Source organism: Lactuca virosa, chromosome 1, assembly GCF_052849685.1.
Source record: "Lactuca virosa cultivar CGN04683 chromosome 1, Lactuca_virosa_CGN04683_v6, whole genome shotgun sequence".
Classification (NCBI taxonomy): domain Eukaryota; kingdom Viridiplantae; phylum Streptophyta; class Magnoliopsida; order Asterales; family Asteraceae; genus Lactuca; species Lactuca virosa.
The window spans coordinates 244795684-244819935 of NC_136426.1; the positions used below are offsets into that span (position 1 = coordinate 244795684).

The 24252-nt window shown below is 30.6% G+C and overlaps 1 protein-coding gene across 5 annotated transcripts; it reads right to left on the bottom strand.

Annotated features, from left to right (window-relative positions):
- Window positions 1-410: 410 nt before the first annotated feature.
- On the bottom strand, window positions 411-19904 carry LOC145165764 (GDSL esterase/lipase At5g45670-like). 5 transcript variants are annotated; one of them, XR_013740190.1, is made up of 6 exons: window positions 19597-19904; window positions 19363-19487; window positions 18829-19080; window positions 18526-18751; window positions 15736-16616; window positions 14971-15616 (listed from the first exon to the last, which is right to left on the bottom strand). XR_013740190.1 is itself a non-coding variant. In XM_079084634.1 (5 exons), the coding sequence occupies exons 1-5, from the start codon at window positions 19832-19834 to the stop codon at window positions 647-649; spliced, it is 1044 nt and encodes a 347-aa protein (XP_078940760.1). In that variant the 5' UTR covers window positions 19835-19904; the 3' UTR covers window positions 411-646. The 5 variants fall into 5 exon arrangements, 4 of the variants coding, with proteins under 4 accessions (XP_078940760.1, XP_078940784.1, XP_078940771.1 ...); XM_079084634.1 differs by lacking the exons at window positions 14971-15616; window positions 15736-16616 and adding an exon at window positions 411-849; XM_079084658.1 differs by lacking the exon at window positions 15736-16616 and having other exon boundaries at window positions 19597-19903.
- Between the last annotated feature and the right edge of the window lie 4348 nt (window positions 19905-24252).

The following is a 24252-nucleotide window of genomic DNA, read 5'->3' on the forward strand; positions in this document are numbered from 1 at the left end:
ATTTAACTTTTATTTTTAAATTAACACATGCAATACATTGGTCTCACAACTAATTTACGTTAATAGCTTGTTACTTTAGTTTTTTTTTTCTTTGATTTTACATTTAGAATTTCCATATAAAAATAAAAATTAATAAGTAATCATACGCTTAATTTAGGGAAAAAAGTAACCATAATGTAAATTATGTTTTCTTTTTCTTCGATTTGAACATCTTTGTTTTTATGCATATAAAATTTAACTATTTTTTGTTTTTACATATTCTATTGTAAATTATGTTTTGAGAACGTACATACATAAAGTTTTATCATCCTATTTCGAAACAAATTAAAGACGTGTACATATTTTTTTATGGAGTCTCTGCTGCAAAATACATATATGCGAATCCTAGTATCATACAACTTGCATCACATAATTAAGAAGATTAATTATCCAACACTGTCAATCAAATTGGAAAGCATCACAAGCCATATGTTTTATATTAGATGTTTGTCCATTATTTAATTATTGATAGATGATAAAGCAACATTGATATTTGATAGATAAACACTAGAATATTGCTTTTTATTTTAGTCCAAAAAGTAATAATCAACTTGATGCCACACATCAATTCCTTTCTTGATTGCTAGACTGTCAATATTGAAAATGATCATTTAGTCTTAGAGGCATAGAATGGTGAGAGGGTCGCGTATGCCTTTGCTCCGTCTACGAGGCTAATACTCTCGGTAGTATGAAATGCATCCCAAAAGAGGTAGTTTTTCCTTGCACCACATGGGATTTCATTGGGGACACATTGCCCTTCGCCGATTGTGGTGGAGATATTGCAACATGGTTTGTCAGTAACATTGAAATCTGGATGTAGGGAAAAAATCATATGAGAATGATTACTAGAATGATTACATAACTGGATGCTTTAAGCATTTGCACAAATTAAACTTCCTAACACATTCATATATCAAAAAAAAAAACAAAAGCAAATCATCAGAGTGTCAAACCCATTCATATTTATAAAGACAAAACAACTACTTCATTAGTCATAATTTATAACTAGTTTTGTATAAATGCCTTACCCTGCTAGGTTTTGTATAAATTGTTTTAATAATTTTGATAGTCAACATGTAACCCGATCGAATTAAAAATATCCACAATATGCAAACACAAATGTGTCAACATATTGTTCGTTTGATGTTAAACTTGACTTGATCACTAGATTGGAGAGTGGGTTCTAGCTAATCATTTTTTTCATCTTAATTGTAACATTATTCCTTCATGGCTACTATGAATAACAATCTAAATATATTTTTATTAAATAAACATGATAGTCATAGTACACATAATTAATATTATATATCAGTATTGATCAAGTATAAATGATAACATATATTTTATACAAGTATATTATTTAACAAGAAGAATGTAATCGCATTGTGCATGATTAAGTTATATATTTAATTTTCGGAACATATATTAAAAATAAGGTTATAACCCGTGAAAACCACGATTTGTATTATTATTATAAATATTATATAGACAAAAAATAAAATATAATATGAACAAAGAAATATATTATACGTTTGATTTGTGTAGTTGATATATAGAATAATGTAATCCTGATTTTATTAGATTCATAAGAATCGTGAATGATTTAAAAGATTTCTGAAATAGGATATGATTTATGTTTAAAATATTGAACGGATCTTAATATTGTTACAAAAAAGAAGTGAATCAGTTATTTTTTTGGCAGATGTAAACATTTATTAATTTCTTAAACATATAGATTGTTTCTGTATAAAAAAATGCACAAAGACATTTTCTTTAAATTAAGGGAACAATTTTTGTTAATTATTTTCTACACAGAGACCAAATCTATCAACATTCGAAAATCTTAAACATAGGATTGATTATGTAGACAACTTTTACTGTAAATCATAAAATTCTAAAGACTAAAGACTAAATATGTCAATATTAAAATAAAAAAAAAAAAAAAAAAAAAAAAAAAAAAAAAAACTTCATAGAAACTTTTACTGTAAATCATAAAATTCTAAAGACTAAATATGTCAATATTAAAAAAGTATATGGTAAAAATCTAAAACGTATAAAGTTCACTATTAATAATAAGTTCATTTGTCTTTAATATATAGTATAATTACATATTTCTACAACTTATTGTTTTACAATTTTTTATATAAATTTAGTTTTTATACAATTAATTTTGTTTTTTATAATACTAGTTGTGAGACCTTTGTATTAAATAGGTTAATTTAAAAAAAATAAATATAAAGTCAAAATATTTGAGAACTTTGAATTTATAAGAAAATAAGAAAATTAATGAATTATTATAATAGAAATGTTTTTTTATCTTTTAAACTTAAATAAATAATTTAAATAAAGAAAAGAAACTAATGAGCTTTAATTTTGAGAATTTTGAAATTAAAAGGTAAGTTTATTAATGAAATTAATATCCATTTATTGCTATAATTATTACAATTATTATATTAAAATATTATGTGGAATTTAATAAAATAGAAAACTCATAAAATTACATGTGTAAAAAATTTAATTCAAAATAACCACAAAATGACATTTGACAAATTGAATGAGAGTGTGACAAGTGGCAAAAAAAACATTAATCTATTAGAGAGGATTTTTTTCATAATTTATATGTTTTTTGTTTTACGTGTGTTTTTTTTTTTTTTAAATTTCTCAGTTTTGTATATTTGTTTTTATGTTTTCTATGGTTTCTTTTCGTTTTTCTAGAATATTTTCTTCTTAGTCTACTCGGTATGGGCAACGCCATAAGGCGTTATGCTGATTTGGCACCTCCCATAACGGCGCCATAACACTGGAACACCGCCCCTCTCATGTTATTTGGTATTATGTTAAGAAATGTTACCATGGCCACGGGAAGTAACGTGAGAATCAACCAATCAAAAGTCATTATCTCACTCTCTCTCTAACTCTCTTTGTATCTCTTAACATGTTATAACATTTGCACACCATTTCCTACATAAATCAAATGGTGTTAAAGATGACATGGCATATGAGTTGGCAAATTGTGGGTATGATAACATGTCTTAACATGTTGCCCACACCCACCAGCCTTACAAGTTTGTTTTCCAACTTTTTTCCAATATTCGTCTAATGCATGCAACTTTGTAAATAGCTGTTCCTTTCTACATAGTCGTTTCCAAAAAAAAAAATTTACGGTATATGATTAAACTTAATTATCGCCGGACACACGAGGTTTATATATATAAAGAGTTATTGTTAACTAGATGAAAGTAAAGAGTTATTGAGGTTGCAAATATATACGGTACAAGTAAAAATATCTCATATACAATAGTTTTATAGATTAAATTTGGAAATGAGAAATTAAACAATTATATGATGTTGAAAATACTTATGTTATTAACATTAACTATTAAATAATAATAATTATGTTATGTTAATGTATAAAATTGTAATTATATATATATATATATATATATATATATATATATATATATATATATATATATATATATATAGTTATATTTAATTATTAAAATAATAATTGATTTAACATTATTATTTTTTTTTGACATTTTTTAGTTACGATCATCATGATGATTTTCAATCATTGTTTTTAAGATAACATAATACTTATAATTTCACATTACTATCGATTTTTGTTAGTTTTAATTAGATTTAAACACACTTATCATTATTAAAATTTTATAAAACACTAAGTGTAGGTAAAGTCTTTTTTTTTTTTTTTTTTTTTTTTGTAGTTATCCTACATTAAGTAACAAATTTAAAGTCATTATTAGAAATTGCTTTTGAAAATCATAGAAGTTTTAACTTGGTATGAGGTGCAAGTAAATTGACTTCCATTATAGTATATACCAATGAATGAATGTCTATGCTTGTGCAAGTTAAAACTATATAATTAAATGTATCAACTATATGTTTTCAAACTGATTATGTCATTGACAATCACAATTGAATACAAATAAGATTATACATAGTTCTCGAATTATATTACTTTTAACTAATTAACTAGTTAAAAATTTACTAATTTGATCATCTTTTGATTTCGACAATGATGATTTTTTTAATAATCTAACCATTCCTTTTAAGATAACTTAATGTAATTTATTATTTCATGTTACTATTAATTATTTTTGTTGTAAATTAATATTAAAACTACATGTTATTATTAAAATTTTATAAAATACTTTTGAAAAATACTTATTATTATTAAAATATTGTAGCTACTAAAGTCTATATAGAATATACTTTTTGAATTTTATAATGGTATTGGAGAAATCACTAATATGATATTTTTAAAATTTATCAACAATATAAAAATATATAAGAATTCACTTAATCAAAGTATTGTACGTATGAGACAACCATAAAAATAGATAATTATAGTATCTTGTAGAAATCAGAAAACTTATGTTTCTACTTTTATTAACTACTTAATTCATCTGTAGATTATTTCGTTAAAGCTATTTAATTACCAATTACTTAATAATCACTATTTACTTATGACGAAGTAATTGAAAACCTTTATAGTAATTTGTAATAACTAGAATAAAGTCCATGCTAGCCACGTGGTCCGTTTTTTTTATGTATTATCAGCAGTTTAGTAAATGCCAACGGGAACAATTTTTGTAATTAGTTTTGTATACAAGGGTCAAACCTGCCAAAATACAAAAATCATACAAATATGGATTGTTTTGAAAAAAAGTTATAGTGCCTTCTCTATAAATTTAAAAAATTATAGAGACTAAATCTGCCAAAATATAAACATTTTTTGCAGGAACTAAATATGTCAAAATGTATAACCTTTGTTGCAGGGACTATATCTGCTAAAAGGTTTTGAAAGGACTAAATCTGCAAAAGTATAAAACCTTTGTTGTAGGGACTAAACATGCAAAAATGTATAAGTTTTGTGGCAAAACTCTGAAAAAGGTATACTATACAGTTCCTAAGGGCTATACGATTTAATAGTATATTTTATCATTTTATGTTTACATGTTTCGGTGTTTCTTTGGTTTTTTTCTCGTTTGTTGGTTCTATTTTGTGTGTGTATAATGTTTAAAAGAGAGTAAGGACCAAAAGTGCAAACTCCAGAAACTAATGTGGCAAAAATTTTAGGGGTCACATTTGGTAAATGACAGGGAACAAAAATGGAAAAATCTTAAAACTTTATGGCTAAATTCTAAATCATGAAAAAGTTACTTTGTGAATAATGATTTGAGGAAAGTAGGAGAGCAAAAGTGTCAACTCTTGAAACATTTGTGACTAAATTCTAATCATCAAAAAAGTTATTATTCCTAATAGTTATGATAAATAGACCTTTTTGTAAACTAAATAATTATAGGGATTAAATCTGCCAAAATATAAAACATTTCTTACATGGAGTAAATTATTGGGACTAAATCTACCAAAAATGTAAAAATTTTGTTGTAGGGACTAGATCTGCAAAAAATGTAAAACCTTTGTTTGCAGGGACTAAATCTATCAAAATGAAATACCTTTGTTGTAGGGACTAAGTATGCCAAAATGTAAAATATTTAAATTGTACGAACTAAATCTACAAAAATTGTAAAACCTTTTTTATAGGAACTAAATCTGCCAAAATGCGAAACATTTTTTGTAGGGACTAAATCTGTCAAAAAATAAAACATTTGTTTGTAGGGATTAAAATATGTCAAAATGGAAACCTTTGTTGTAGGGACTAAATCTGCCAAAATGTAAAACAAATAAGGGACGAAAATTGCAAAACTTGGAAAAGGGCTAATTTTTGAAGGCCATAAACTTGTGTGGGACCAAAATTGACAAACACAACAAACTTCTGCGGCGAAACTCTTGCACAAGTTATGCATTTTGTAACGTAACTTGCCACATTGAACTTCATTGTCAGCCACCAGTAATAGGGTTTGAAGTCCAAGTACATTTTGGTACTGTCTGGGTGTATAAAATACATGGTCTTATGAGATTCTTCCATAAGAAGATCTCGTATACCACCCAACTTTGGCACCCAAATGCGATTCTTCCTAAGAAGATCTCGTATACATGCATTGTGAAACATTTCTTTTTTAAACTTACTGGTAATGAACTATTATAAATATGCTTATATATACACAAACACACACATACATACACACACACACACACACACACACATATATATATATATATATATATATATATATATATATATATATATATATATATATATATATAGAGAGAGAGAGAGAGAGAGAGAGAGAGAGATGAAACATCAATAAAAAATGCATAAATCTAGGAAACCGTAAAAACCTAGAAAATCAATAGAAATACATAGAAAAAAAATACTTTGAGATATCTATTTTTTTTACTTTACAAATATAACATATGTTTTCTTGGATGAATCAAATTAGGGTTTCAGAGGGTCAAAAGGTTAGATTTTTGGAGAAAAGGGGTCCTCATGTCGTGAGGCATGGAGGCTCACGACGTGAGAAGGGCTGCATGAAGATTCTATCCGGGATTGAGCTCACGACGTGAGCAATAAGAGCTCAAGACGTGAGGATCATTGCAGCCCAAGCCCATAAAGTTTTAGGGTTTCCCACATATTTAAGCCCCCTTAATTCGGTTTTAGGGTTCATTTATCAGCCTCCACCTTCCTCCAACTCAGAAAACCCTAACCCTAATCCATTTTGGTGATTTTGGACCCATTTTAGTGAATTGGTGGCTAGAAGAAGGAGAAGACGAGGTGCTAGAGTGCTGGTTTAGCAAGGAGGCTTCATTATCATTATCTTGTGCACATTTTGGACCATTGTAAGTGTCCAAGATCCAATCTTTATGAGCTCAAATTGCTAGATCTAAGTTCTAAGCTTCATTTTACATGTTTATGTTGGATTGCATGCTTGGGATCCATAAAGTTGGCAACTTTATGGATCAATGAGTCATTCTCTGTGATTTAGTCGTATGAATCTGAAGTGTGGTTATAATTTATGAATCTTGCTTGAGTCTGGGGCCATTTCTTGTCATTTTGACCTAATATGGGTTTAGGACATGCATATAGGGCATGCATGTCCATTAAGTAATCGTTTTTATTGGTCTTTGGAGTCCTTGTTAGCTTCTGAAAGAATTAAGATTAATGGATTAATGACTTAAAAGTTGGATTTTTAGCTTTAGATTGTTCTCACGACGTGAGACACAAGGTCTTACAACGTGAGAAGCGTTTATGTCCCAATGCTAGAGAGCTGGTTGGGGCTCACGACGTGAGGATAGGCTGCTTACGTCGTGGGGCCAGCTCAGGTGGCATTTCTTGACTGAGTTGGCTGAGTTGAGTGGGATCTGATCAAGTAAGCTATCACGACATGACCAAGGATTGGTCATGACGTGAGATGTGATTTTGGGCCTTGTTAGGCCCTAGTTTTCTGTCTGTGGGCCTTCTTGTGTTTGGGCCAATTGGGAGCTCGGTCTATCTTTTAGGGAATCGAGTCTCCTTGGATTAGGCCCATGAGGGTTTTTGGGCCCAATTAGGAAGTTGGACCATTTGGGCTTTTTGATGCTATTGGTTTGGGCCTCAGATGTTGGACTAAGTGAGAAAATGGTGAAATGGACTTTTACCCTAAGTGTTGGACAATCGGACTTGGATCCCAACTATGGGTTGTGGACCAATTTTTAATCTAGTATTATTCGATGATGTTAGCGTGAGGATTTTTCTGGATCGGCAGTCCAAGCTTTTATCTGAGATATTCGGCAGCTTGAGGTGAGTTTCCTCAATGTATTGATGGGTCGAAGGCACCAATGCCGACCCTCGGTTTATTATAGTTAGAATACTGGTTGTCTGCGTGACTCTACATGTTTGATATCTGATATGTATACCGGGCGGGGCCTGATGAGTATATTGTATGATAGTTATTTGTATGTGTTTTATGTTACCGAGTATGACTTGATGTCGGACGGGGCCCGATCTTTATCCTGTTTTCTATTTATCTCTATGATTATGGCATGTATCATATGTTTATATGTTTATATGTATACTGGGCGGATCCCGATGACTAACAGATCTGTATACCGGACGGGGCCCATTATATGTTTAATATGTATGGTATGAGGTATTTAGGGAAACCCACTAAGCTTTGTGCTTACATTTTATGTTCATGGTTTTAGGTACTTTCGGTTCGAAAAAGAAGGGTCCAACGTGATCGCAACGCATCTACCTATGTTTTTCCGCAACTTATTGGTCTTTGGGATTGTACTCTGATAACTGTTTTTACATTATTATACTTTTGAATGATTGGTATTAGTAAATGGTTTTATGGTTAGATTAAAAATACAAATTTTACCTTGAAATTTTGGGCGTTACAACAAACCTAAAAATCACAGTTTTTTATACCAATTCGCTAAAAAAATGAAAATAAATATTTAAAAAATTATTATTATTTTTAATTTTTTCAACGATTTTGTATAAAAAGTTTCTGTTTTTAGGTTTGTATAGTAAAAAAAAATTAGATATCTCAACGTATTTTTTATATATTTGTAGGGGTTTTTTTTTCGGTTTATGCATTTTTTGTTGATGTTGTTAAATATATATATATATATATATATATATATATATATATATATATATATATATATATATATATATATATATAACAAATAAAAAAATGTTGATTTCCATATACAACAAATAATAAAAAATATGTACAAATACTACACCTTTTAATAATGTGAAAACACTAAAACATCTATTATGATATTTGTATTAAAAAAATAAATTGAAAATCATAAATCATACAAAAAAATATATAAAAATGTTTAATTGATTGAGAAAAATCATTAAATTCTAACTTTTTTTCCTAACAATTGAGACTCTCATTTCAAACAATATTATCGCAAATAAATAAATAAATTCAATTGCACTATTCATTGACGCAATGAAATTTATTTCTTCATTATCTTTTTATTTGAATCAATAACCCCTTAAACATGTGTATGTTTTTGTGAAAAAACATTAGTTATATATATATATATATATATATATATATATATATATATATATATATATATATATATATATATATATACACACGGCTAGATTAATGTGTTTCTTACATTTATTGTGTGTTAGAATGCACCAATCGAAATTTAATAAAATTAAATAATTATGTTATTAAATAAAGATAGATATTAAATGATATCCATAATTATAGTTCTCTTTTTATGAAAACTAATTAAATTCGTCGTTAATGTCAACAATAACATTCTTTCAGAATGAATTCGCATCTAGGTTTTTATGTATGAGTTTGTGTTTTGTTTAATGATTCACTCACTTAAAATACAATAAAGTTGCACAGAATACACTCTCATTCTTCGTTAATGTCAACAATAACATTCTACTAGAATACACTCTCATTCTTCTAGATACAAAGTCATTCTAAAAGAATATTATTGTTGACATTAATGCCGAATTTAATTAGTTTTCATAAACAAAGAATTATAAGTATAAAATATCATTTAATATACATATAATTATGGAAATCATTTCACATTTATCATTATTTGATTAAATAATAATTTAATTTTTTCAAAATTTTTATTGGTGCATTGTAGCACACAATAGATATGGAAAACATTTGAACCTACATCTCTCTCTTTCTCTCTCTCAATCTCTCTCTCTCTTTCTCTCTCTCAATCTCTCTCTCTCTTTCTCTCTCTCAATCTCTCTCTCTCTTTCTCTCTCTCTCTCTCTCTCTCTCTCTATATATATATATATATATATATATATATATATATATATATATATATATATATATATATATATATATATATATATATATATATATATGTAGGATTCGTACGCTGATACAATCACACCAAGAAAAAAAGACATTTTAAGCACATTAGTTTAGATGATACGAATTATAATATATTATTCAAGTAGATGTAAGACCCATTTATTACATGAGTTAATTAATAAAATTAAATGTCAAAATGTAAACATTAAATATTTTTTAAAATTAAATTTTAAAATAAGAAAGGAAAAAACATATTTATTGCAATTTAAGATCATATTTATTACATTTAATATTTTACTTATATAGCTATATGTATTATGTGGCTTTTAGTTTTAAAAATTAAAAAAAAAATCCTAGTAATTGACATGTAGATATTATTGATTTCAAAAATACCACAAAATTTCAAGTGTCAAAACTTATGATAGATTGACATGTGACAAAATAAATATTCATTTATTAGAGTAGACTTGCAATAAACACATATTCCAATGAACAAGTTGAAAATAAAACCATAAAAATTAAGTAGAAAAAGAAAATTTATCTAAAAAATGTTTATGATTTACCAACATTATAAACATATGTGAATTTATCTAATGGAATCAGTGGACTTACAATACTATAATAAAGATACTTAATTATAATTGTATGTATAAATTTATAGAGTTACGAGAATTTTAATTTTTTTTTTAACTTTTATTAACTGCATTAATAATTTTTTTAAACCTATTCAACTTCCCATTATTTTATAATTAATAATTATACCATAAATATAAAGTATGTGAATGAATGACTCTCTCAAATGAAAGGTCGTGGGTTCAAGTCTCTTATGAGACATAGATAATATTTTGGAATAGATTCAGCTAATTTGCCAGTAAATACTTTTTAAATACAAAGTTATGATTTATGGTAGTTTCTATCTTTTATTAGCAACTTAATTGAGTAATATATATATATATATATATATATATATATATATATAGAGAGAGAGAGAGAGAGAGAGAGATGTTTAAGTTCATTTGAGACCATGTTAATTTTGTGAAACCGTGAGACGCAATCTAAAAGTAAATTTAAAATGCAAAATAAAATGAAAAATCTAAAAATTCTTTTTTTAATTATTATTTTCGTCATTTTATTTAACTAAAAAAATAGGGTAAATTACACCAATCGTCCATCGTGCATATGTCAGAAAACATGTTTAGTCCCTATTTTCAAAAATTAATTCGGACCGTCCCTCGTTTGGTTTCAACTTGCACGCTTCATCCCTCAAAGGTGATTTTATTGCGAACTTAGTCCGTTCTAGAATTGAAATGACGATAATACCCTTGCGTTTTTATTTTATAATTAATTTATTTTTACCCTTATTATTAGTAGATTTAAAAAAAATAAAAATAAAGCCTCTTCACTTTCCCCACACTTTTAATTAGAAATAAACACACAGATTCGATGAGAGGGAAAGTGCAGACACAAATCGTCGGCCACCACCATCGTCTCCACCTTCGGTGAACCTTTCTCTCCATTTATCACCATCTCCAGCTAATTCCGTCAACCCCAGAAACGAGGATATCAATTTCATATCGATAACTCTTCTCGGATTCTAATCTTCAATCTGCTTCTTTAACGGAAGAAGGTTAGGGGTTTTTGATTTTGTTGTAATTGTTTCTTGTTCGATGTCTTGTTTAGATGAAATAGACTCATTATAGTGACTCTGATGATCTCCTCTCCGTATGGACCAAGACTCTCGGCGGTCCCCTCTTTGTTTCCGACGGGTTCTACATAAAGATGGAGACGTTGCCGCCGCCTAGGGTTTTGATCCGCCACCTAGGGTTTCTGATCGAGCTTCACCGCCTGTTTGGGGATCAGTAACATAAGAAATAAAGTGTGCATGATGAAGGGGTGGTTGTCGGAGGTCCGATTCTTCACGTTTTTTGGTGGTTGGCATCATCGATCTGAGGTTCTTCGATAGCAGCAGGATTTGGGTGACCACCAATGCGTTTGATTTTGAATCCTCTTTCTTATACTACAACTCGTGAGTTTCTATTTACAGGTTTATAGTTTGATCTTCAGGTTTAGGGTTTAGTTAGATTTGATTTCAGGTTCTTGTTTATTAAATTTAGGGGTTGCCGGTTTTTTGGGAAGAAAAAATGTGGGATATGTTCAATGGTGATCGAACATAAGACATATCTTCCAAAATAGGTGGTGGGAGAGAAATAGGAGTGAAAAGTGGTGGTTTCTGGTGGTGATAGGTGGTGATTGACGGTGGTCATAGGTGGTGATAAGTGGTGGTAGCTGAAGTTGAGAAAGCCTTGGGAAGAATTTTGACATTTAATCAATAATGGACATGGTGTTTATATTTAATTAAATATTTTTTAATAGATTAATAATTATAATTAATAAACATATCAAGAAAGAAATAAATAAGGGCAAAAGGGTCTTTTTATGTCCAGAGGGACGAAGCATGCAAGTTTTAAGCAAACGAGGGACGGTCCGAATTAATTTTTGAAAATAGGGACTAAACACGCTTTCTGATATATGCACGAGGGACGATTGATGTAATTTACCCAAAAAATAAAAAAATAAAAATAAAAATTACCGTTTTTTTGAAAAACACGTAACATATTCTAATAAAATATTACATTATAAATATTCTAATGTGATTTTTATAATGTTAGAATATTCTAGTATTCTACTAGATTTGTCAGATATATAAAATATTCCAATATTCTACTAAAGTATTTTTATATTCTACTAGAATATTCAAATATTCAGTAGAATATTTCACAGATATTTAAAAAAAAAAAAAACGGTAATTTTTTTATTTATTTTTTTGGAAAATATAAATGACGAAAATAATATTTAGAAAAAAAATTTCGAAAATTTTCAATTATTTTGCATTTTAAATTTTTTTCTTTTATCAACAAAATAAGTGACTAAAATTGCGTCTCTCCGTGTCACAAAATATAGTTGTTTCACATGAACCTAACCCTATATATATATATATATATATATATATATATATATATATATATAGAGAGAGAGAGAGAGAGAGAGAGTTAGGTTCAAATGTGGATGAACATCTATTGTGCAGACGTGTGGACAGTGCTATTCTGTGAGAATGACAAAGAAAATATGTTGTTTGATACTATGAATACGTTCAATCATACATAACTATTATCATTATCACACATTTTCACTAATTAAATCGTCTATAAGATTATTATAGACTTTTTATTATTATTCTAATTCTGTCAGAATGTGTATTGAGTTGTATTCAGTCAGAATGAAATTGAGTGAAAAACGATTTGTGAAAGCAAAAATGAATAAGAATTTGTGAGAATGAATGAAAATAACGATATTTTTGTAAGATTGTATGTATTCGCATTACTAAACAACTTATTCTCTTAGTAATTCTCATAGAATCGCATTGTCCACACGTCCGCAGAATAATTGTCTATCCACATTATAACCTAGCCCTATATATATATATATATATATATATATATATATATTGTAAAACCTATTCAACTACTAATTACTTAATGATTAATAATCAGTAACGTTAATACAAACTACAAACTAGTAATAAATTTAAAAAATTCAAATTAATATAATAAAAAATAAATAATTAATCTTTAACCATTTTAATTTGGATGATTAAATTTATAAATTTAACATACAATGTCAAAAAGTTTACTTAATAATATACATTATTTAACTAGAATTTTCAAATTAATATATAAAAATTAATATTTATATTTAACAATATACTTTATTTTTCTAATATTTCTTCAAAGAGTTCATGCATTTTTATTATAAATTTGCTAAACTCCGGTTTAACTATAAATACTAAATATATGATATCTATGTAACTAATTGCTCATATAGTTCTTTCGAACATTTAAACACATGAATAAAAAGTTATTTTGAAATCACACACATAACACATCAAAACTAAATATAAAATTGTGTTATATGGAATACGAATAATATACGGCACGAAGTCGAGTAATTTAGACTTGACATGAACATGATACGAACACGAACACGAATTTAAATTTTATTTTCGTTCTAATTTCGTTTCGTGTCATGTATTTTTGTGATATGTGTGTCATCAATTACCACATCTATCCTTTATTAAATAAACATTAAATATATTTTTTCAACATTTTTGCATTCTTTTATTAGACTTTTTAAATATCTTTTTAACATACTTTATCCATAAATCCAACATTTTTTTACAATATTTTTTAAACTTTATTTATAAGTTTAAATATATATTTATAAACTGTTTACTATGTTTTTTAGATTTTTTTCCCCCAAATATAATAAACTTGATTATTTTGTATGAATATGTAAAAAGAAAGTTGTATAAATATTTTTCTTAAACGTATTCGTATTTATTCTTTTTACAGTATTTAAAAACGTTTTATGGATACATTTTTACAGCATTTTAAACGTTGTAAAAATATAAATTTAAAAAAGTGACCATTGAACTATTTTACGTATCAATACAACTTTTCATATTTTCTACAACATTTATAATACTTTCATTTAGAAAAGTGTATGGATATGTAAAATAACTGTAAAACAAGTTTATAACGTTTTAATATTTTTGTAAATAATGTATAATTTTAAAATAAAATTTTTAAAAAGTGACAAGAAGAACCTATAAATGATTGTTAATTCTTTGAGAAAAGAGCCTAACAAAAGTTTTAAAAAGTCTAAATGTTTTTGTAAATAGATAAATTTGGAAAAAAAAAAACAAATCTGCTGTAAATCTGAAGAAAAAAGTTTGTAATTATATTTATAATAAAATTTAAAGTGACCAAATTTGTAAAAAAAATTTAAAATCTAGGTCAAAAGTTTAAAATTTAAATATGACCTATTAAATATGGCATAGTATATTGGAAATTAAATATCCAACAGCCCGTTATCTTTTTGTAATATTTTTTGAGTTTGTTTGTAATTAGAAAACATTTTCAATAGTTTTTTTTTCAACAAAACTGTAAAATTGATTCTTGTGGTAAAATTTTTTGGATAAAGTCCTATGGCATTTTTGTGTGGTTTTGGTCCACACCCTAACTAAAATGACGAATATGCCCTTCATTATTTTTTTTTTTTTAATATTTTCTTAATATTTTAATTAAAAGAAAAACAAAAAAGAAAAATCACACCCACCCCACCCCACCCTACTTCCTACTAACCCACCTACACTCTTTCTATCTTCCCTATCTCTCTCTCTGTGTGTGTATGTCTCTCCCTCTCTCCATTGCTGTCGAACACCACCACTTGCCGGACCACCCCTGCCTGCTGAACACCAGCACCTGCCGAACTACCACCGTTAGAAGACCGCCACCACCACTTGTCGGATCTGCCATGGAAAGCCCCAAAAAATCCCACCTTCTTTCTCTCTGCTCCATCTCTGATCACCATTTATGAGACTAGAGCCGATCTAATCGTCGCCCACTGCCACCAACCGATCTACGAGACCCCTCTTCTTCCATTTTTTCTCGAGTTGCAAGTTTCCAAGGGAAATAGCAGAAAATCTGTGATGGTGATCTATCGCCCTTCTTCTACTTTTATTTTGAATTGAGCCCTTCTTCCACATACACCACCCCTTATTTCCCCTAGCCACCACCATTAGTCCATCCTAACATCGTCGCCCCTATTTGTTCATCACCACCCTGTCATGCTTATTCATCAACGTCACTGATGCTTGTTTATCATAAGGCACACACACAATTTCAGAAATCAATATCAGGTGTTTGTAGTTGTGGGTTTAGACTCAACACACACACACAGACACAATATCGACACTTGCCAATCCTAACAAAACTCACCTGAAAATTAGAAAAGAAATCATTAACAGTAGGCATCGAGCATTTTGTATTCAGAAAAGAAACAATCGACCCACACATTGTTTCCAAATTCATGGTAATCAGGAATTAAAAGCACCAACCGTAGATGTCTTGTCTCATCTGCTAATTTCAACAAAATCACCATTGTTGCAGGTTGGTGTTCTCCATTTGGTAAGGTTTTGAACTCAATCGAGCGTTACAATTACAAATCAGGACATGGAGAAGTCGTAATAGCTTGAATAGACAAAGGGAAAAGTGTTCTAGGTGTTTATGGATTTCTAGAAACAAAGGTTTTGACTGTGATTCTATGGATGTTTCCGGTGGTGGCCAGACAAGATACACTGGCGACGACTAAAGCTCTACCTTTAGTAGCTGGTGTGAAAAATAAAGTGTATGCAAGATTTTACGAACTGAGGGGGGAGCCATAGCCAAAGGAGAATAAACGACGATGGTGTTGGGAGGGATGACATCAGAGAAATGGGGAGAAGGAGAGGTGTGGGGTTGGTGGGCCCTCTCTTATTTTCAATTAGTTAAAACCATTAATATAAATATAAAAATGAAAAATATAATTATAAGGGCATAATTGTCTTTTTAAGTTTATAGGGACCAAAGTCATTAAAAAGATCCAAAATTGGACCACTGGTGCACCACTAAACGTTTTTGGACCAAAATTACATATTTTTGCCAATTACAGGGACCAGTTTTGCAATTTTGTCTAAAAAAAATTTGCCACCAACCACCCCACCATTCTCTCTCCCCCCCTCTCTCTCTCTCTCTCTCACACACACACAGAGTAAAGAAAAACCCACATTCACCTCCCCTACCCGCACTCCCGATCTTCTTCTTCCCACTTCACCTTTAACTTAAATTACACACACATACATACACTTAAATACGTTGCCATTTAACCCTTTCTCTATTCCCGACCAACAATCCCTCTCTTGGTGGTAGTAGATGATTCTGGTGGACTTCCGTCGGTCTTCTGCGTAAACCATAAAAACTTCAGATTACCCTAAAACCATGGGGCAAGGGCTTAGTTACAGAGTACAAGATGATCATGGCTTGTTCACAACAATACAGTTTGGCGATTTGGAAGTTGGCGCTTCCTAAAATATTGTAGTGTTTGACCGATCCTATTGATGGGTGATTTTAATTTTGTATCTTTGATTCATATTTTATCTGAGTTTTGATTATTTCTATGCTTTTGGAGAATCGATCAGTCAATCCTAATTCTTTGTATGGTCATAATCATGTGTGTTATTTGCTCTCATTCTCATTCTCATTCTCATTCTCATTCTCATCGGCTGATTTGAAGTTTCTATAATTTTTCAAATCCTTTTTCTAAATAACAAATTTGAAGTCTGGACCTCTTTAAAACTTCATTACTTCCTTAAGACCATAAATGATTTTGTGCACTTTGATCAAATGGTATCACACTCCGTTGATGTTGGCTGCAAAACATGGGAAGACTGCTAATGTTGAAAAGCTTATTGAAGTCGCCATTACAGTTAACTTGAAGCTTTTCATCGTCATCATCATATTCTTCATGAGAGAGGTGTACGGGTTTCAGTCTGCCCGCCTATGGATATTAATCTATAAAAACCTTAGAGGGAGAGGATTTGAAGGATTTGATTCGATTTTTTTTGTTTTTCAAATGGGTTGTTGGCGTTGAGAATCGAAGTGGGTGATGGTTGTGAGTTTTGCAGGGTTTTGGGGGAGAATAAGCCATTAAAGAACCGTGGTGAAGGAAGGAAAGAAGAAATGGGTTTAGTTGTGTTTTTTGATCCGCCATGATAGACTTGTTTAAGATCTCAAAATTTGTGTTAAAATCGAAAAAAAAGAAAGGTTTTAGTAACTTCCATGGTGATGAAGAAGGATTAAAACCTAAGTGTTTGTGTGAATGTATGTGGGTGGTTGCATTTACAGGTGTAGGGTGAGGAAGGAGAAGGGAGAGAGAGTCAAAGAGAGATGGAGAGAGAATATGGATGTCAACGGGGGCAAACGGGACGGAGAATGCATCCCCCGACCTCGCCCCCGAAATTTCCCCGTTCCCCGTCGACATCCTACCCCCGCCCCCGCCCCCAAATCCCCTTTATTACCCCCACCCCCGAAATTAAAACGGGGTTAACTTTGCCCTTGCCCCCGTTTTTTTTTTAAAGTCCCCCAAACGGGACGGCGTCCCACAGGACTTTTTGACATCCTTAGAGAGAAGGGGAGGGTACGAGTGGAGGGATGGGGTGGGATAGCTAATTCTTTTTTTTTCTTTAATTTTTAATTAATAAATTATTAAAAAATATAAAAAAATAAATAAAAATGGCAAAAACGTCTTTTTAAGTTTTTTTGGACCAAAACCACAATAAAATCTTTATTTTGGACCATCCATGCAAATCGCAAACTTTTTGGACCCTATCCAAAGTTTTTTTTTTAATACAACCAATTTTACAGTTTTGGCTTTTTTTTTTCCCCAAAAGCTATCTAAAACTTAGAGTGGATTTCAACCTTATGTTGCCTCTATGGTAGGTCGTTATTACCGAGTCTTGATATGTGAACATAAAAGAAAAAGCATACAGGCCAACATATTTAAAACAAGAGTGACATTGATTAAATAGCAAATTAAAAAATATTAAAAAGAAAACTGAGAGTTATTGATGGCCCTAATAATAAGCAACATATCTACCACAAAAGAAATATAATTGTTGTATAAATGCTAATATACTCAGATTCATGAATATTGATAATAAATTTTATGAAATCTTGAATTTATATATGTGTATGTTACTATTTTTAACATTTGTACAATTCACCAGTACGATTTCGAGTTTTTTCTTTTAAGAACACAAAATATATAAAGTTTGTTGTGGAAGAAAAGAAGGAATTTGCAAGCAGCTTACCACTGGAATATCCCCGAGGAGGGTCAATGAAGATGAACTTTGAACCAGAGAGTTTGCTCTCTAGGTCACCAAGAGCAGTAACAAGCTTGGCATTGAATTGTATAATAGCTCCATTTACAGCATCCACACATGTATTTGTGTTAAACCTCTTCATCATTGCTGGTGTACAACCTATGTATCCAGCTCCAGGTATCCCAAACTTTCTTGCTCCATATTTGTACAGTTTCTGAATATATGCAAATTAAACAAACATTAGCTTATATATAAAAAAAATATTCTGGGACTAAGAATTTAGGTACTGACAGATAGCTGTTTGGAATATTGTTTAATGAGGATTTTGGCATACTGCTCTGGCGTGTATAAGATGCTTGTTTGATAGTATTTTGAATAAAAGTAATTGTTAATGTAGTCGTTATTGCCCATTGCAACGGTGTATATGCATTTGTTGAGGTGTTGTCGAACTGTGGCTAAACTCCCATTACCAATCAAGTTGACTAGTCGCAAAATTGTGATTGCATGATTTGTTAGTTGCCGATTCATGCATATCCTACCACCCTGTCATCGAATTATAGTTACCATTTGGTTAATTAAACAATCCAATGCATTGTATTTTTCATTCATGTATCTTCTGGCATGCTTAAATCTTATTAGCATCAGTATTTGATATAGCAAAGCAATTAGGCTAGTCAATTAGGTGGATTTTTGTAATTAATGTAAGACTTACATTCAGACGTTAGTTTGTATAACATGAAACATAAAAATTTGAAACAGAGATATGCATGCATGGATTTTTGTAGGAAGGCATGCATAATGTAAAATTATATAATGAAAATATACCATGTGTTCCGCGGTTTCATCACGAATTCCAGCAGCACCTGATGCATAATTTACCCCTCGAACGATTTCTTCACGTCTTGCTGTTGCAAAAGGTGGAATGGAGTTTTCAAAACCTAGTAGTTGAGCTGGGAAGAACAAAATAAAAATAATTAAGTTGAAGTTTTAACATTTAAAATTATAGATTCTTGATTTCTTAGAACCATGACTATTTTAGAAAATAATCCAGAAAGAGACCTACAACGTCCGCAGTATTTCGACCATTTGAAAATCTCCCGGTAGTACCATCGGGAAAGTCAATTCCATATGGTGGGTAATTGGCTTTTGCCGTCGTAACCAGGTGGTTGTTATTTCCATTATCCATTGATGAGTCACCAAATACGAAATAACAAGGTACCTGAGGAGCGCTACGCACAAAGCATAATAGTGTTGCTGAAAATACCATCAAAATCAAAGCTTGAACAAAAGCGCTCATTTTCCTTCTCTTTGGGTTATAAAAAAGTAATTGATGGTTTCTTTTGAATGTCAAAATGAATAGACGTTGATGAAGTACTTATAGAAAATATCTAGTTTGCATTATGAGTGTGACCTTATCAATAAGTTGATATGTACGTAGAGCCCCCATCCATATAATATGTAGCATTCGCATGTGATCTTTCTTTGTTTTGTAGCAGCCTTACTGTTTCTCTAGTTCGTCCTTTTGAGATCATTGCTTCTTAAGAACCACATATATTGTATCCAAAATCTTTCTCACATTCAGCATGATATCCATTTAGCCAAACATGTTAATTTAATGTGTCAAATACTTATTGATTTTAACTTTTTTGACTATATGGCAACTGTATCGATTTAAACATCATTCATGTACCAAACCTGTTACTTGGGATACTTACCATGATACATAGGGGGGGGGGGGGGGAGGGCACTACTAGAAAAAATGAAAATATATACGAAAATTTCCTATGGAAATATTCCGTCGGAGAATACCGACGGAATGCCTACGGAATTCCGACAGAAAACGATGCCCTAAATTACTGACGATATTGTGACGGAACACCTACAGAATACCGACGGACGACATATCCGTCGGAAATTCGTCGGTAAATATCGACGGAATAGCTACGGAACTTACAAAAAGACTTTGTTTATTTTCCGTCACAAATCCGTCGCTAAACAACAATTTAGTAATTTATTATTATTATTATTATTATTATTATTATTATTATTATTATTATTATTATTATTTCCATTATTATTTTCGTTGTTGTTATTATTATTATTATTATTGATATCCTTATTATTATATTTATTATTATTTCCATTATTATCATTGTTTCCATTATTATTATTATTATTATTATTGTTATTATTATTATTATTATTGTTGTTTAACGTCACCGTCCATCGGGTAGTAAGAATCAATCTCATATCTAGGCCACTTCCCTTCTGCACATGCTGACCAATATTAGCCTCTCCCATGTTGTAAGTTATGTCAGCAACACTCATAATAGTTTTCTGTTTTGCCAAAGCTTGGTGAATGTTTACCATGATGCCTTCCTTTCTATCTTCCACCACCTCGGATGAACAAGAAATCAGAGTCGTGGAGTGACACGACGAGGATGGCCGACCAGGCGCAACCTGTATCAATGACATAACACCAGAAGTCGACGAATCCTCCACTTGCACCTCATATAGCTCGGTTGGGAGTGCGAGACGATCAAGCCTACACATCGGTGGTAGATGCTCAAGAAAATCAACTTCTTGAAATTCCAGCTTCCCTAAACTTCTTTTGGAGGACTTCTTCAAAACGCAGAGGGGAGTTAATGCCTTTAACCAAGGAAAATAATCCTCAGTTACTCATCAATTAAACCTCCTATCAACATCAATTCTCTAGCTAAACAAAAAAAGGGAGGAGGAGAAAGGAATAAAAGAATGACGTACCATTTACGACAGTAAAGAACATGTGCATTTTCCTCCTAGCACGCCATGAAGAACTCATCCCCAGCTCTAGCCAATATTCATGTAGGATACTCATCTGGTACGACCCACATGTTGTTCAAAAGCCATGCCACCTCTTTGTTATGAGGCAAAAACTTCGGAGTCGCCTCAAAAAAACCTCCTAAATGGAAATAACCATGACCACCTCGGGAAACGTCCACCCACGACCACTTACCAGTTCTTAGAGGTCTTGCCATCATAAAACCATGTCTACCCCGACGAGTAGAGAAAGGTAATGTTTAGAGCATTACCGCTTGACCCAATCACAAGATTTGACACAAAGAAGAACAGAATCACCCAATCAACACATCCAACCATTGTCGGATCTGAAACCTTTGTCTCCCGTATGGACTAGCTGTGAGGCCAGACAATAAAAAGTCTCCCTTTTCCAACCCTTTTCCGCCATAAAAGCTAAGTTCTCTCACTCCCATACTCTCGCTAGAACTTCTCTCTCAAGTCATTAACTTGACCATCGAAGCGTTTTCCCATGATCCCCTCTCGGATAACAGTTGATGGCTTTTCTCTCTTGTATGATCTCAAATCAACATTATAGCAACAGTAAAAAAGGTCTCCCGAAGATTTGAGTCATATCACACACACACACACATACACACACACACACACACACACACATATATATATATATATATATATATATATATATATATATATATATATATATATATATATATATATATATATATATATATATGTTCGATAATGACAATATATTATACATGTGATAGGATTGGTATCTGAGTATCAACCAATATATAATAGTACAAGGTTGTTTATAATGAGAGAAAGAAGTATGTTGATGAGATTGATTGGAATTTGTTTGTTATTCCACCTTCTGGTTCTGTTAAGGTAATTTGTTATCTTTTTTTTTCTTTATTCTTTATTATTTATATGATTATGATTTAGAATCATTTTATAAAGATGATTTTTTCCTTTATCTGGTAGAAAGAATTGCAATAGACAGCATGAAAAACATTCTTAACATTCAAAAAGTACAAAAAGAAAAGGTAATAATATGCATCAATTTGCAGTGATGCGTGTATCTATATCATTACCATAATATGTTTTTATTATGCCACTTGACATGCAACATTGCATTTAACATTGTTTAGTATAAATGAAAGAAAAAAGTAACAAACTTTAGTTTATTTGACTTGAAATCAAGACATAATTTACTCTTTATTACACAAGTCATTTTCTTTACTAAGTGTAGTAAATAACAATGTACTTACTATATCTTGCATTTAAGTTTCCTTACCCTAAATAAGTATAAGTAAGTTGCCATTTCTTGCATTTCAGCTTCGTTTACCATAATGTACTTCGCTATTTTTTGTAGTTAAGATTCCTTTACAATAATTTGTCTTAATTTTTATTTAGTTTTCGGATTTTTATAGTGGCCATTGGATGCTAGCAATACTAGACATGCAAACGATAACCTGCTATTGCCTTGACCTTAATGTTGATACAGACTTGAAGCAGATGATTGAAGCTTAGGTAATATAACTTATCGAAACATTAAATTATTTTCCTTGATATATCTCATCAATTTTTTGTAGCGTATTGTCTTTTTACGTAAGAAAATGTGGATCAAACAAAACGAATACTATCAACTAGATATATGTTTTGGTGAGCATAAACTACAAGTTGATTTGGCTAATATATTATTGTGTTTGACTGATCAGTTTATTATTGTTGGGTTAGTGTCTAAGTCCATAATGATATTTGACATGTACTTGACTCGGTTGTAGCATGATCCTTTTGGGTTGCCTTCACCGAAGCAACTTTACTGAATGAATAATAGAGAAAGAGGTTATTATGGTTTATTAATATATTATAAGAATAATATATTAAAAGAGATATCAAATTTATTTAAGTAACATTGGTCAAGAATTAATTAAGAATTAATTTTGTGGTCAAAAGAGGTTAATTGAATTAATCGGGACTGAATTTGTAATTATGTGATAGCTGCAAAGTTGGGTAAGGAAACCCTAGAGTATAGGGTGGACGAATTCTAAGGATAAGGCCTTAAGGAATTCGTCCAAAGGGGGTTCTAGAATTATCTTATGGGCTGCTTGGTGGCTAAGTAACTAGATAAGGATAATGACTGAAACCCTAATTTCCATACCTATATAAAGACCCCTTGGGCATGAAAATTCGGGTACACCTTAACCCTAGAAGTCTTGGATCCGATTTTTCCCTCTCCTCTCTCTCTCTCTTGTTTCATCCAATTTCTTTTGGTGTTTGTGATTAATTAGAGGCACAACATTTGGGGTGCTAAGGTTCTCAAAGCTTCAAGATCTACAATCAACAATCAAGGTATTCATCTAACTTGTCTATTTGATATTCAATTGTTTTTGTTGTATGCTAGTTTAGGGTTTACAAGCTTTGGATAAATTTGCATGTACAATACAGAAACCTAGATCCAAAGCTTTAGGGTTTTGCATGTGCACATAGGAATGTTCTTTTGCTCAAAACCCATCAGTGGTATCAGAGCATTGTTTGGTTTCTATTGTATTTGATGCAAAGTATGTTTGTTCATTGCTTAAATTCGATTTCTCTGCCTTCTGCCTGACAGACTCGTCGAGTCCCAATGTGAGCTCGACGAGTCAGATGAACTCGGTGAGTTCTGTAAGGGACTCGGCGAGTCGGGGTGTCAGACAGATAGATTTTCGGGATTTTGGCTTATTTTGACTTGGGATAATTACCATAAATGTTTTTAATTAATAAAATCCGAATTTTATTGATTCCATGTGATTATCTTAGTCAAAATAAAAGATATTTATCATTTAATTAGATAGTTATTGCCTTATTTGATAAACCTTAATTATTTGATCAATTATCTTGCATGAAATTGGATTAGGTCAAAAAATTAGATAA